The 15,891-nt window shown below is 42.8% G+C and overlaps 1 protein-coding gene across 1 annotated transcript; it reads left to right on the top strand.

Annotated features, from left to right (window-relative positions):
- The first annotated feature begins 481 nt into the window (after positions 1-481).
- On the top strand, positions 482-10,995 carry LOC139348111 (hormonally up-regulated neu tumor-associated kinase). The gene is made up of 12 exons (XM_070988060.1): positions 482-742; positions 2,105-2,227; positions 2,361-2,530; positions 5,111-5,166; positions 5,301-5,439; positions 5,640-5,767; positions 7,878-8,013; positions 8,706-8,883; positions 9,080-9,163; positions 9,798-9,960; positions 10,036-10,095; positions 10,187-10,995. Exons 1-12 carry the CDS (start codon positions 482-484, stop codon positions 10,993-10,995), a joined length of 2,307 nt encoding a protein of 768 aa, XP_070844161.1.
- The last annotated feature ends 4,896 nt before the right edge of the window (positions 10,996-15,891 follow it).

Here is a 15,891-nt window from a genome sequence, read left to right as displayed (position 1 = left end):
GTGTAACTGTGAGTATCCTGTGTGTACCTTTAGTGTGTGCAAAGGGGGGGTAATTACGGTGTAGAATGTCCTCCTCATCACTGGAGCTGACCTAAGAACACAACAGTTAATCATCCACTAACCGGCAGAGAGAGACGGAGGGAGAGAAGGTGAGAGGAGCCAGTTCTGCATGCAGCACAGTTGGACTGGAATAGAGACGCTTTGAGGCACTTTGTTTCTTAAAAGGTAAAATACCAAAGAAGAAAAGAGGAATCTTCCCTCAGACACAGCGGAATAAAGGATATTCATACCCAACAGTGGAAGGACAATAATCTGCAGCAGAGGACACGCACCTGCTCCTGAAGAGGAATTTTTTTAAGCAGCATTTTCCCTTCTTCAGCCAACCAATGTGTGCATGTGTGTTCAACGTGGACTGTCCCACTTTCAGTTTTGATCGTGTGCTTGTGAGAGGCAGCCACATGGGGCCCGGGCCCCGTCCAGGATGCCAGCTGCAGCAGTGAAGCCCGCTCCAGAGGACATGGTGGCGGAAGGAGGGGGCGAAGGAGAGCGCGGTGTGTCCCAGTGGGAGGCCTCGGGGCTGGGCCGGGAGCGGCTGCCTCTGCCCTCCCTGAAGGTCCCCAGGGAGCTGCTGCGGAGCTTCCCCCACTCCAAACGGGTGGGGTCCTATCTGGTGGGGAAAATGATCAACAAGGGGTCGTTTGCCAAAGTGATGGAGGGGCTACACATTGGCACAGGGGAAAAGGTTGGTGCTCTCTCCCTGGATTGAGAATAAGAATGAGCAGAGATGAAGTGAGACTGCATGGGAGGCACGCTGACTAAGGAAAATATCACACACACATACAAGATTATGATTACATGTTTACAACTTGTGCCTTGTGGACTTCTAACTGATAATTATACTCAGTTGGGTTCGAAGAAGGCAGTGGCCTATTATTATTCTTGTTATGTGTACAAAAACACAGTCGGCCTCATCTGTAATTACTTCATTTCATAACCATGACTCTTAAAGGGATGTTACGGGAACAAACTTTCCGTTTCTGCTCAGCATATCTGGAATTCTATAAAAACAAAATGCTGAAAAATCGAAAGAGATGTAGTCATGATTGCAAAGATGCAATTAGAATTTGTGTTCTCATTAATCTTATGAATATTATGCAAATAAAAGAAGCAAATATGCAGACAAATTATGTATAATGTTGCCTATAAGCTAAAACACAACCATGCTAATGTTTGCATATATTAGTTATTTCATTCTTTGTCTGCCTTTGATGCTGTGGCTCTAAATGTGTGTGTGCGTGTGCGTGTGCGTGTGCCTTTGTGAGAGAGAGAGAGTAAATGTATGTGTAACTTTCTTTCATCGGTCACTGAGTCTCTGACCCCGGCTCATATGTCCCTGACCTGGTTACCATAGCAATAACCAAACTCATCTCCGTGGGTGTTTGCTCCTCTTAACCCTTGTTGCCCTCTGCAGGTACAACACCTGTGGAGGTCAAGTCTGCATGTTTAAACACACACTGTTGCAGACCACAGGATGTTTTTTTAAGTAAAGAAGCAGACTCTTAATAAATGAGACCAAATGGTTCTCATTTGACTTTACCTTGATCAGTTAAGATAAAAAAATAAAAAAATAAAAAATGTTTTCAGGGTTCAATACGAACTTTTGAAAGTGGTTCAGTGGTTACCAGGCTGGTGACCAGGCATCAGCTTGGTTGCCATTTTTGGTCACGTTATATTTAGAGTAATTAAGATACTATGCAGTTATACATAAGCTTAATAATGAAAATATTACATTAAAAAAGTGTTATCAATGTGTTGTTGAACTGCCTCTGGTCGTGTTGCTTTGAGCTCTGGTTCAGACTGTAACAGCAAGATTTAAATGTCACCAATGCAACAAATATTAAAACTGCATTTATTTTGGGGTGCACATTTGGCTCTTTTATGTCCCTGTTGTTTATATGTTAAAAACAAAGTTGCCACTGAAGGCAACCAAAGACTCAGTATTGGCTGCCAGTTTCTAAAAATGCTTGCCAATGGCAACCTGGCAACTGTTACAGTTGAGCCCTGTTTTACACGTGTGTGTGTGTGTTTCTGTGCGTGTGTTTAGGTGGCCATAAAGGTGATTGACAAGAAGAAAGCGCGGCAGGACTCGTACGTGCTGAAGAACATGAAGAGAGAACCTCGAATTCATCAGATGGTCCGACATCCTCACATTGTGATCCTGCTAGAGGTCGAGCAATGATATATTAACACACATGTTCATGTTCATACTTCAACACTCACACACAAACCATCAGACATGCATGTACAGTCCACATAAAGTGATGAATGAATACACACATGAATGACTGTGTGTGTATCAGACTTTGGAGACGGAGAACAGCTACTACATGGCCATGGAGCTCTGTGCTGGAGGAGACCTGATGGACAGGATCTGTGAGAGGAAGAGGCTGGAGGAGAGGGAGGTGCGGCGCTACACCCGTCAGATCCTCTCTGCAGTGGAACACCTGCACAAACACGGCATCGTGCACAGGTGAGACTACATACACACAACCTGCAGTAGGTCTGCGGTACTCTTTCTCTGCACACTCTCATGAATCCTCTAACTACTGCTCCTCTCTGTTTAGTCTCCTTTGTGATTGATTGATATATATTCAGTCCTTTTTTAAACTCTATACAGGATCCACGCCTAATCTTTTGCCCTTGTGTGGCGACCTTATATAAAAAAAAACATACAGAATAGTTTATATATAATTGGCATCCTGCCTGTTTTAAGTCTGATTTCATGTTTGAAGTCACTACTGTACCAGACTTTCTATAAGGAGAAAAGAGCAGATCAGGTTTTGGTCTCTGAGTGACCTGCTGTGTGTTGGGGCATGGAAATAACGTAGAATTGTAACTTTTTGTTGGTTTATCACCCAGAAAGTAATGGATTTTAATGGACTCATAAGCATATTGTTTTTTTCAAGCCTAAATTTCAAACCACTTGCCATTTCCAACTTCTCAAATGTGAAGCTTTGCTTTTGTTTTACCATTGCATATTATTGTTTCAGTGTTGTTACTTTAACTGAGCTATTTGAAGACAAAACTTTGTGCTGTGGTACCCGGTGATGCTCATCGTCATTACAGACTAAATGAATAACTGCATCATTGAGTAAATAGTAAATGTAAGTAGGCTATCTGATAATAATGAATGTTGAACTGTTTCTTTCATGATCTGTCGGTCAGTGAAGTTTTAAGTTGCACCTGGGCTAAAATTGGTTGAAAGATGAAAGTTTTTAGACATCTAGGCAACATGTAATCATTTTCAAGTCAAGTCAAAGTTTATTATAGCTTATAGTTTATTATAGTTTAGGGCAGACTATGCTGGATGCTGATGTGAAAAGATGTGTGTTGAGTTTACTGTTGAATGGAGTTAGCCACTTGAATATGGACAAGAAGACGATTCCGAAGAAGAGACAGACTGTCCGTACATCATTTAAATGGATATGGATCAGGTTATATAAGCTGTTGAAACAATAGAAACCTAGATACCTTATAGGATGATCCAAACTATGATTGCTGGGCTGGTGTAAGAGTACATGTGATGCAGAATTAGAATAGGAATTAGAGATTTGGCAAAAACAATAAAGTGTAATTAAGAAAATGTTATTGTCTCGACATGTCACTCACCAGTAGGCAAGAGAGGCAAACCTACCTGCACACAGTAGCTGTTGCATAGTGGATGTTAAGGTCAGACTTTGTAGATTCACACACACATGCATACACACACAGAGTAGTTTGCAGGGCATTAACAGCCTACAGAGGAGGAAACGCTGCAAGAAAGGCAATATGGCACAGAGCAGTGTGGGAGCTGAGTGTTATTTTAGTGGCATTTTAGTATGTGTAGGTGTTGGAGACCCAATACCCACACAGACACACACATACACATACACATACACATACACATACACATTTACTGCACAGCCACACACAATATGCACAGCGCTGGGCTTTGGTTTAAGACCTTGGCTCCTCTGAAGGTGGGAATGTGATTACCAGGCAATGACCTCATCATCCTGCGCCGGCGCCATGATTCACACATCATCACAACATCATGGACTTCCTCTCTAATGAAGTCCCTCAACGATGTCGCTCTCAACCCTTCAATAGCACCTCTCTCTGTCACCCACACACACACCCACGTGCTCACACACATGCACACACTCGCTCGCACTCACACTCTGCACCACAGTCCCACACAGAGATGATTAAACTGGAAATAAATGGAAAATTTGCACTTAAATGCACCTCATGCCACCCACATCCAGTAGGTTTACCGCATACATTTTCTCCTTTATGACAATGTCTGCTCTCACTCTCTCTTGCTCTTTTTCCCTCTTTCTTCCCTCCATCTGTCTTTGAACTTTTCTAGGGTCTTTTGGATTTTTGAGAAGCGGAGTGTCTGTTGGTTAGATGAAGGCAGATGAAAGGAACATGGCTGATTCCCAGGCTATAGTTTATAGGGGATCTCTCTCTCTCCTAACCGCAGATTTTCATTTAGCTGGGTAGTTTTCGAGCAGGCCGTGTGGTTGGTGGAGAGGCTGGGGCACTTTCAGGGGAGTCAAGCAACTTTTCCAGGTGAACACAGAGATATTACTTTGGTGGAAGAGAATGAAGTCAAGAAGAGCTCAACTTTGGCCTGAAAATTTTACTTTGGCTTGAATTGAAAATCATGGCGGGTCCAAAAGAAATGAATCCGCTGAATTACCATTAAATGTTCATCCAGAGAAGTTGCAAATAAAACTATTTTTCACCAGTGTTTTTAAAGGTTGAGCTCTACCCAAACCCAAATTTAGTGTTGGTTTTCCTTTGCTTCTGTGGGTCCAGTCTGGTCCCATCTCATCTGGTTCTCCATAAATACACAGAGAAAGCTTTGTAAGGCCAAACACACATTGCAGGAGTTCTTAAATTGACCAACCACCATAGTGTCTGTCAAGTAAATTGCTCCAAAACATTCATCTTCAGGGAAAAAAAAATGCTTTAGAAATTCTTGTAGGATTAAGGACAAAACTCATGAAAATACCACATGCTTCCTTTTGTGACCCAACAGCTCTCTTCTTTTCTTCTGCAGAGATTTGAAGATTGAAAACTTCCTGCTGGATGAACATAATAACATAAAGATTGTGGGTATGTTGACATCCCTGCTTTTCCAGTGCTTACCCATGCAAAATGTTGGACAGATCAGCATGATGGAACCTGTCTTAGCAACCTAGTGCATCTGTTCATGTGCTCCACTGTTAAACTGATGATGTTTCACACAGACTTTGGCTTGAGTAACACTCTGAAGGCTGAATCTTTGTCTATGGAGCTCCTCAACACCCAGTGTGGAAGTCCTGCCTACGCGGCTCCTGAGCTGCTTGCTCACAGGAAGTACGGACCCAAAGTGGACGTCTGGTCGGTGTAAGTGATAATGTCTCAGTGTGTCTGTTGAGGAGGTCTGCTCTCCAGCCTGCTGCAAGCTGCCAGCAGATTTTTGAAAGCTTTTGAAGCTTTTATGTGGTGTGATTTGCTGTTTGAAACAGTTCTGTGTATGCATCTTGTAAATGTGTTTATGTTTCTTCACATTTCACTTGGGTGTGTGTTTGTGTGTGTGTGTGCAGAGGTGTGAGTATGTTTGCCATGCTGACAGGGACTCTGCCCTTCACTGTCGAGCCTTTCAACATCAAACAGCTGCACCAGAAGATGGTCAACGGAGAGATCAGCAGCATCCCCAGTGATGTCAGCAAAGGTAAATCACCGTCTGCAAAAGGACTGCACAAATGCACAAATAAGATCGCTTACAGGTGTAGGAGTAAATTTGCTTGGTTAAAGGCGGTAAATGTGTGCTCTTAGTCCAGATGGAAATGAGACTACTTGCAAGGAAAAACAAAACCACAGAAAAGTAATGATAAACATGGCCAAATGTGGTTAAAATAGTAAAGCATTTTTTGTAAAAAGTACAGTAAAAAGTCAAAGCTGCAGGACAAAATAAAAATGGGACATATATCAAAGACCAAATGAAAAGTTCTTCACTCTGTTTGGATTTCCATTTGGAAGCGTCTCCCTTGGTTACACAGTCAGCACTTGAGTCAGATGTAAATTGAATGTGATATCCTAAACACCCATTAATGCTAATTATGAGAAATATTTGTCCAGCTCTGCTAAAGGACTCTTTGCAACACAAACTGGGATCCAGTCTTCTCTCCACAGACCACAGACCTGTCATAAGAAAGAGAACTGAAGGAAAAAAATGCTTCGCTTATTTCTTACTTCTTCCACTTGTTCTATACCAAGTACACAGTGGCCTTAGTGTCTGTGTTTCTGCTTTATTTTGGTCTCTCTCACTCCATTACACTCCTTCATGGCGCCCCGTCACCACAAACAAACATAGCTCCTGTTACTGTGGGCAAAACCAGTCCAGCTCTGATGCTCTGAAACTGTGTCAAGATCAGATTAGTGACAGTATCGCTGCCACAGGCGGCATCTGAGACATCAACATTGATGTTCAGACTGTATCCTCCCTCTGAATGAGGCTGTTTTTCAACTCTGCTTCATTTTTACCAATCCAAACCCTCTTTTTCCTCTGCCACAGTAATTCTTGTCAGACTGGCCCATGTGTAATTCTGTCAGCTCATTCATTTGTTGTTAGTTATCACTTTAGACCCTCATCGCTGCAAACAGACTGTCCACAGAGACTATTATTGCACACTCTTTTAGATTAAAGTGGTGCGTTTGATTCTATCAGTTACACACAAACCAAGCTGACCTTGACTGCAACAAGCTGCTTTGACCCCGTCATTGAAAGCGAGGCAACTGATACCAGCAAATTGAATGAAGCAGTCTTGGCTTATAGCTGTGTGACTGAACAGGCCGTCCTGTTCGAGTTCATCTCCTCCTCCAGACCGTGGAGCTTATCAGGAATCCCCATCTGGAGTCAAACTATCAACCCCGCTTGGCTGTCACAGGACAGCTCCATGTCACAGGCTGACAGGCTGAATTGGTCGTCCCGAAGGGATATCCTGCCTCTCCATGGTGTAGTCTCTGATTCAGTTTCAGTGAAGTCACAGTGAGTGACGTCAGTCTTGCAGGCTGGAGTCTTTGTGCAACCTTGGCCCTGCACGAATAGTACAAACTTAACAGTGCATCAAAAAGAATACATACTTGGTTGGTGGTCTGATTGTAAACCCAAACTGCATGTCAAAGTGCCCTTTAGCCACACAAGACACCAATCCTAAACTGCTGTGTGTGTGTGTGTGTGGGGGGGGTAAATATGAAGCATTGTGAAACACTTTATATACAAGTACAGACCGTTAAGCATGACCTCTTCCAAGCACATTTGGGTTTAAATCTTATAACAAGAGGGGTGTTGATCAGCAGTTGCTTGATTTTAGAGCACCGACTGTTGCTGTGCGGTCTTGACTGATGTTAATGCTGCAAACCAAGATGAATGCTGACAATTATGTAGTTAGATTTTTATGCATGGGTTTTACTGATTATAGCATTTAAACCAGTAATAATGAATTATCCGGCCACGTGGGGGCATTTGAAACAAGTTGGGATGCTGTGTAAAATCTAAATACAACAGAATGTCATTATTTGTTAATCCTTTTTGACATATACTCATCTGAAAACAGTACAAAGACAATACATTTAATGTTTTACCTCATCAACTTCACTGCTTTTTGTTAACAATTTGCTTTTTGGTTGATCATTCCTCGTGGGTTTGTCCCGATGAGCAATCAAACAATTGATCAAATTTTTAGAGGTTACACCAAACCAAATGCAGAAATCAGTGAATTTAAAATTCTGAAAATTAAGACAACAAATGTTACACTCCTGCATCTGTTCTCCTGCGTCAGGTGCGGCAGCATTTGTGTTGTCTCTTCTGGAGCCAGACCCAGCTAAGAGACCCAGTGTCAGAGCTGCGATGGAGGAGAGATGGATCAACGAGGGATATGCCAAGAAACCACTACACTCACTCTCTCATAAAAACAGGTAGAGGGCTATTGTGTGGCTGTACTTTGACATACCACCTACAAACATACCTTAAAGCAATTGCAGATAAAATAAACTGCCACTCTTAGTAAAAGATCTCGCCAAATTTACAGTTTTCACGCTGTAAAAAGTTATATCAGCAATTCTAGATGTATTTAAACATGAGAAAAATGTATATTTATAGTAAAATTTGATATTTTCATGTTTGCTTTTTAATATAATACACTATATTTTCAACTTCAGTGTGTATGTTTGTACCATGAGAGCAAAGTGAGACACAAAGAGTCTCCTCAGGGAAAGTTCTGCAGCAAGCATTACAATGTGGGCAAAAGAACCAAAGAGGAAATCACTGTGAGCTTTCTAACAAAATGAAAATTTTTGTGGTCAGTCGGGTAACAGCTTTGTATATTATAGCATGACTAAAAGGCTTTTATCACTTTACGCAGTGTGGAAATGCAATCATGTATGGCTCCTCCTGGCAATAATGCATTTTCTGAAATCCACATGAATGAAGCAAGAACTGGTCCAGCTCTGTTCTTCTCACAGTTGAAAATCGTCAAACCAAAATCCTTCAGTTACTGGTCAATCCTTACCAGCAAATCCTTAATGACCCCTAAAATTTCTCTCTGCTTTACTCTTCACACTCTATCTTTCTAACTGTTTTTCCATCCCACGCTCAAATTATTCCCCAGGTTGTGTCCAGAGGATCTCAACTCATCTGTGCTGGCATACATGACGGAGACGCTGGGCTACTCCCTCTCTGAAATCATACACACGCTCACCACCAACCGACCTTCCGCCATCATGGCCTCCTATCACCTGCTGCTCAACAAGCTCAGCAGGAGCCAGAAAGGAGCCAAAGCCAGCAAGGTTCACACCTCATTTTCAAGCACATACACACACACACACACACACACACACACACACACACACACACACACACACACACTGAAATCCTAGTAAACACGTGTGGGTCAGTATAACAGTACCTTAAAAAAAGACTGAATACAACCACTCTCATGTTCTGCTGTAAAGTTTTAACAGCTAAAACTGATTGATTTGGCAGAAGCTTGACAGCAATGACTGGAGCCTTCCAAGCAAGAATACATGGAGAGAGAGGAATAACACTGAATCAAAGACGCAGCAACAGGTAATTTAGTTAATAACATCGAGAACACAAATACAGCAATCATTTACAAATGTTAAAATATAATATTCTATAAATAGATAAAGCTGGTGTTGTTCTAGATTTTTTTTTTTTTTTATCGTTAATGAATCCCATAATGAATGATCAATGATTTAGTCCATCTCTCAACACTTTTTGACTTCCCCTGCTCTGTCTGTGGCACTGAGCCGACCTTCAAAAATCTGTCACAAATAGATATAGTTTTATTTTAAAAACAGCTGGGCACTGTAGTTTTTAGCAAATGTTACTTGAACAGGAGTAAGTGGTACATTTCCTGGGGACTAGTTTCAGCCGTTAAGTCTGCTGGAAGCTGAATTTAAGATTAAAAATGACTGTGCTCTTGTTCATAGTAATGAAGTAAGAGTCCGCCCAGTTCAGCAGTGTGGCCGCTGTAACACTGATCTGTTTTTACAGCAGAGAAGCTTTTAATTAATCAATCAAATTAATTAATCAAACAGCAAAGTTAACCATTTTCAGCATCTGGATCCTCTACTGTTTTAAGCAGCTGTACACTGATCAACATTAAAACCACTGACAGGTTGTGCGAGTGGAAAACATTCTTGGACCTCCTGACAACTAATCACCGCTTGTTTTTTAGAATGAACCGTCCAATGAAAAAAGTGCAAAGCAGTCCAGCAGGCCTCTGAGAGCCCAACAGACGACTGCATGTCAGAGCAACAGGAGGCGGCCCGAGGACCTGCACAGGAAGGACCACCGAGAGGATGCGGAGAACCGCTCACCCTCTCCATCTCTACCCCAGCTTCCTCACTCTGCCTCCCCCTCAATACTACCTCGCCTTCCCTCCCCGTCCCCGGTCCATCAGTCTTTAGAGGATGGGGCCACTGATGAGGAGATTGCCATTACCTTGGACACCAGAGAGACGCTGTTTCCTGAAGGTACAGATTCTGACATATACAGAGACAAAAGCTGCACACATCCACAGTTCAATGTGTGACAGTCTGTACTGTGGCTGTTTGTGTGTTCCAGTGTCTGTGTTTGGGGACAGGGAACTCGTCCATCTTTCTCCCCCTAAAAGCTCTGCATCTCAACTCTGTGACTCCGCCCCTTGCCAAGTCCCATTACCCGCCGAGCCAATCAGAGACAGCAGCACGTTGAGGCCGATCCGACATACACACCTGCTCAGGACAACTCAATCAGACGGGGCGGCAGACCCTGGGTCAGACTGCTTCCACGACAACCGGCAGCAGGACGACCACTCTCATCACCTGAGCATCAACGAGCGTCTGGAGAAGCTGCAGACGTTTTATTCCTCAGAGAAGAATGGCATCTCTCCCAGGATGCTCCTGGAGGCTGACACACACACCACACACTCCTCAGACAGAGACCACATGGGTGCCATGGAGAGGACACAGACTTCACCTTCTGCCCCGCTGCCCCGCCTGCGTAATGTGGGGCTAAAGGATGGACGAGGCAGGAAGTTGACATGGGGAGGGTTGACCCGACCTGGGCCCCCAGGACTCCTGGTGAATGGGTCTAAACCTCCCGCCTTCCCCTCGCAGAGACAACATACTTTGGTCATCAAGAGCCTCAGGCAGGAGAGGGGCAAGAGAAGAGATTTGTCAGCAGCAGCAGCAGGAGGAGGAGGAGGAGGAGGAGGAGGAGGAGGAGGAGAGGGAGGGACAGCAGGAGGAGGGATGAATGGAGCAAAGAGGAACTCAGTTCAGTTACGTTCATCTCTTCAGCGCCGGGTGGCGGACCTGAATCTGCCGCTGCTTCCTGCAGCCCTGCAGGGGAAGACAGACAGGAAGAACCAGCTACACAGCATGGAGTATTGATACATAGACTAGAAAAAGGCGCAATGGAAAGGCAGGATAGGACTGTGACACATTTGGAAAACATATTAGCAATTATGAAATGCAGACCTGTACTGAATCAGGGGCAACATGGATGGTATGAAATACTCACTAAAGATAGGGCCGCAGCTGAGAACTGTGCGTAGACATTTTGAGGAACAGGTGTAAACGGCAGCTACAAGAAGATGCTGAAGCTATTGTTCTCTACTTTTACTGTTCTGTTCAAGTCTAACAGGATTCTTTCCCAAACAAACATCGTACAGGATGCATCATTTACATGCTGTGGTGCCAAAAATTCTGACTCTGACCAAACGTATACATTTTAATTAGGCCTTTTAGCTAGTAGGGATGCATCGATAGCGCTCTTTGTCAGACCATGCTGAAACTGAGACACAGACAGACAGACAGACAGACAGGCACATAGACACCTTGGATTGAGTACAGTTATAATGCAAAAGAGTGACTGTTTTCCACGTGAATGAAGCGTCTCTTGAAGGCTGCAGCTATGGTTCCCTTCACTGTTTCGATGCCATGGTCTTCATCTGTTTCTCTGGTCAAAAGTCTCTGATGCATGGTCTTTGCAGGTTAACTCCACAAACAAAGCCAGAACTGGGAGTCTTTTCCAGAAGTGTCCCTTGGAAAGTGGTTAGGTTGTCAGGGACTAATATGGGGTCTGTGATGTGAGCATGGCCAGGAATCTCAATCCTCAGCTTCAGTACACTGAGAGGAGGACAAAATGCCGTATTATCTACAGCTGGTCATCAAGGGCAATAAAGTGGGTAAGAGCTTCTGTTATTTTTACTGCCAGTGGGCTGTCTCTGGACATTTTCTCTTGCTTCTGCGGCATTTGCCGCAAAGTTGGTTGTTGCTGTTTCTCGTTAAAGCAGCTACTTCTCACCTCTCATCTTGACAGTTTAGCAGTGTAATTTGCAGTCTGCTCTACCTTTGCCATCACTGCTTATCCTAAAATATCTCCAAACTGCTTACATCACTCCTCCTTTGCCTGCCTACTCAGCTGACCAGAGGTTAACACAGTGCTGCTGTAAAGTGGTATCTGGGCCCATAATATTAAAATAGTATTACAACAACATGAGCAGTGTTCTAGCCGATACCCAATACTGGTATCAATGGTGGGACATCCCTGTTAGCTAGGCTTTGTTAATCTCCACCCATTACAATGTGAAGTGCAGAATGCACACAGGCTAACAATCCTATTTATATTCAGTGTTCTTAAATACATTTTTGTACTAATGTTGAAAGTTAAAGTAAAAACATGTCTCAATTCTACCCTTCATGTTGTTATGTCTTGAATTTTGTTTGCAAAGTTATGACTAAGAATATATTAAGGCAAAAAATGGGGTATTGACATACTGCAGTTGTCTCTCAGCCGATCATGCTCAGCTATGATGTCTTCACTTTAGCCAAATTGATTTCCATCTTAAGAAAAGTGAGTGAATCACTGTTAGCGCTAAAGGCAACTCCAGGCTTCCCTGTAAAGTAATGTTACTGCAGCTGCTACAGCTTGTTAACGTGCAAATCATAGTCACCTAGACGTCATTGTGTTCATGTTGAATCATTTTATTTAAGCATGAGCTTAAATACTGAGAAAAAACTAAATAACAATAACTAATTTGTCCTTGTGAAAGATGTAAAATAATAATGCTAATAATAATGCTAATAATAATAATGCTAATAATAATAATAATACTGACTAAACGGTATTTAGAGGCTGAGTTTAATCTGGAATGTTTAATTCAGAATGTGTCCCACAGGGAGATTCACAGATCATTAGATACTGTTTGAACTGAACTGACTTTTTTTAAATGAATTTTAATCTTTTTTTTTTTTTTTTTTAATTGTACCACAACTGTTTGTGTGGTAAACTGATGAGCTGACTCTTCTCACATTACAATTTGTAGTGTTTTGTGCTATGGACAAGAGCCAGAATGACCTAACCTAAACTTGCAAGCAACTCTGACTAACAGCTTTTCACCCATGAACCAACCTACAACCAACCATGGTTTGAAGTTTTATCTTTTACTTAAGCATTTTGTTATGTATTTAGCTTTTCACTGCACGAAGCCAACTCTTCATCAAACTGTTGTGAGGGTGTCAGATGTGCTTGCTAAATTATTTGTCATTCTGTCATTTTGTCATTATTTGTCAAAGCTAATTTATCCCAAAAATTCAACCTTAACCAGTCTGCCCCCAAAATCTCTGACACGTGCGCTCTCCCTCATACACCCTTTGTATCTGCACTCTTCTTTCCTCATGTCGCTGTCTCTGGATCATTAATATTGAGATGTGCTGCAAAGAGGTGGAGGAATCTGGTTGCTGCTCTGTGGCTCTCTTTGTGGCTGTTAAATAATTGAAGGGTTGTTACCTGATACTCTCTGACTGCCTGTGTGTGTGTGTTGGACTGTGGCACATGTTCAGTGTGTGCCCACTGAGGACAGATTGAACCCACTGAGGAGGATACATACATCCCCCACTCCAGTTACCTGTCTGGCTACTTAACAGTGATATGAACCAGTAAGCTCTGATACTGTATCAGACAAACACACACATTCACAGCACACAATGGCAATGCACTAAACAAGACTAGCTGCTTAACAGTCAGCTGGACAAGTTAAGTGAGCCTTAAGAGGCACAAAGGCACAAAAAAAATAATCCAGAAACTAATTAAGGTCATTTCAGTGTCCTCCAGTGACAAAGGCTCTTTAAATACATGTATACAATACAAAGACCCCCCCACCCCACTGAGAACTGAGCTCAGTTGGGCTGAATCTGAATGGTGCCTTTGCGTAAGAATTGCACAAGTATGGAAAATCGATCAATAATGCATGCTGCACATAAGGATATATCCATGGCTACTGTAACGTTGCGTTTGCGTACACGCTACACTGAACACAGTTCTGCCAGAAGAGCTTGTGCCTGTAACAGTAACAATGATTTAAGAGGAATGGGCATAAGGATTATTGTCCAGCAGGGGCAGAGCAAACACAGGTAGAGATATCGACAAACCTTTGTGGCTGTAGATGTGTGCTCTGTGGGTTAATGTGTTTGAGTTTGTGCTACAGAAACAGACAGAAGCGTTCACGCAGAGGTGAAGGTTTAGACACAGGCTCCAGTCAGACTCAGGTCAGCGAAAGGAGACTTGGACTTGACTCCTGTAAGACCTGAAAACATTCAAGTCTCAGGTTTTGAGTAAGAATAATGCAGGATGGCCACACCTCCACCTGGCTAAATCTTTGCTACGGTGCTGGAAGCATCAATCAATTCCACACACTTTGATCTGTGCAGGATTTCACTTTACTGTGAGCTTTTGGTCTATGAGGCCTTCACCAGTGCATAAATGATTCAACAATTGACTCGCAGGTACAGATAACCAATCCCATTCTCATCTCCAAAACAAAAATAGAACAAGGAGCTACAGAGAGCTATCAAGTGAGGCCCATCATAAACCATAGATTCTGCATTAGAAAGGAAGTAAATACATAAAAATCCTGTACTAACTGATCAATCAATCTTGTCAATAACTATGTTGTTTCTAAGCAGCGGCACATTGATTGTCCAATCAGAGGCAGAGCTGCTCTCTCTGCACAGCTCAGCCTCAGTGAACTCTATGCATTCAGCATCACTGTTCCCTTCTCTCTTCCCTCTTGTGCTGAGACGTAATCTCACGTTTGATCTTTGGCCACGCTGACGGCCTCCCTCCACGCCATTTCTCCAGCTCGTTGTTAGGTAAGACGCTATAGAGACGGCCGGTTGTGGTCAGCAGGGGTAGGCATGCATGTGTGTGTTTAATTGGGTTTGTTGGCATTATTAAAGACACAAAACATGTCTGCACATGTCTGCTCGGTTCTTGTCTGCTTGATGTAGTTACTTATTAGCAAAGCCTCAGAACAGACATACTTAAGTCATCCATCTTCCTTATTTCACCTTGGTCTTCAGTAGTTGACTACAGATGTACACCTCTCAAAGTTGTAGGTGCCTTATAATGAGGACTGTTCAATGATATGAACTTTTGAAAATTTGACCGGAATGTTTGTGTTTATTTGTCCGAAACAGCCAATGTACTGACTGCACAGACGCTAGCAAGCTGCAAGCTGAAGCCTCTTCATGTTTTCCTGTGCATAGAGCTAGTCTATGCTAACATCAGCATGCTAACATACTTACTGTGTTCACCATCTTAGTTTAATGTGCTAGCATTGGCCACCTAGCACTAAACCAGTACAACTTGTTTTGCAAGTATTCAGTCATAAGTCATAGGGGATCAGCAACGCCATGACATTGCCTAGAAGATTTCATGGCAATCTTTGCAATAGTTTTTGAGATATTTCAGTCTGGACCAAAGTGGTGGACTGACCAACACTGCTATCCCTAGGGCAGCAAAAAACTGCACTGAAAACTGACATGCCCTGATTCCAGACTGAAACTTCATTGGATGTGTGTGTTAGTGTGTGTGCGCACATTGTGGATGCATGACTATCTGTGCTATCATTTGATGTATTGCAGCTTAATCCCTGTGTTAATGACTGATGAGAGATAAGTCCTTTGTGTTTGCTTTGTCAGAGAACAAATGGAGGATTAAGAGCCGAGACAGAAGAATGACCGGACAGTGCAGCTGACCCCAACATCAACCTCCAGATGCAATGGGTAGGAATACCATATTGTTATTTTCCAATTAACCAGAACTCAGTTACCTGAAAAAAAGCCAAATTGAAATGTAAACAGTTTGGGGTAATATCATAATTGCATTGATTGTAATTAGCTAATAATGATACTGACATGGACAAAGCATACCGGTGGTCATCTGGAGGCCACAGGGGTTACAGGTGCAGTGGTTATGGAATGAAATGGATGGTGTTACTCCAT

This window comes from Chaetodon trifascialis, chromosome 19, assembly GCF_039877785.1.
Source record: "Chaetodon trifascialis isolate fChaTrf1 chromosome 19, fChaTrf1.hap1, whole genome shotgun sequence".
Classification (NCBI taxonomy): domain Eukaryota; kingdom Metazoa; phylum Chordata; class Actinopteri; order Chaetodontiformes; family Chaetodontidae; genus Chaetodon; species Chaetodon trifascialis.
The sequence above is the reverse complement of the archived record's forward strand: the minus strand, read 5'-3'. Positions and strand labels throughout refer to the sequence as shown.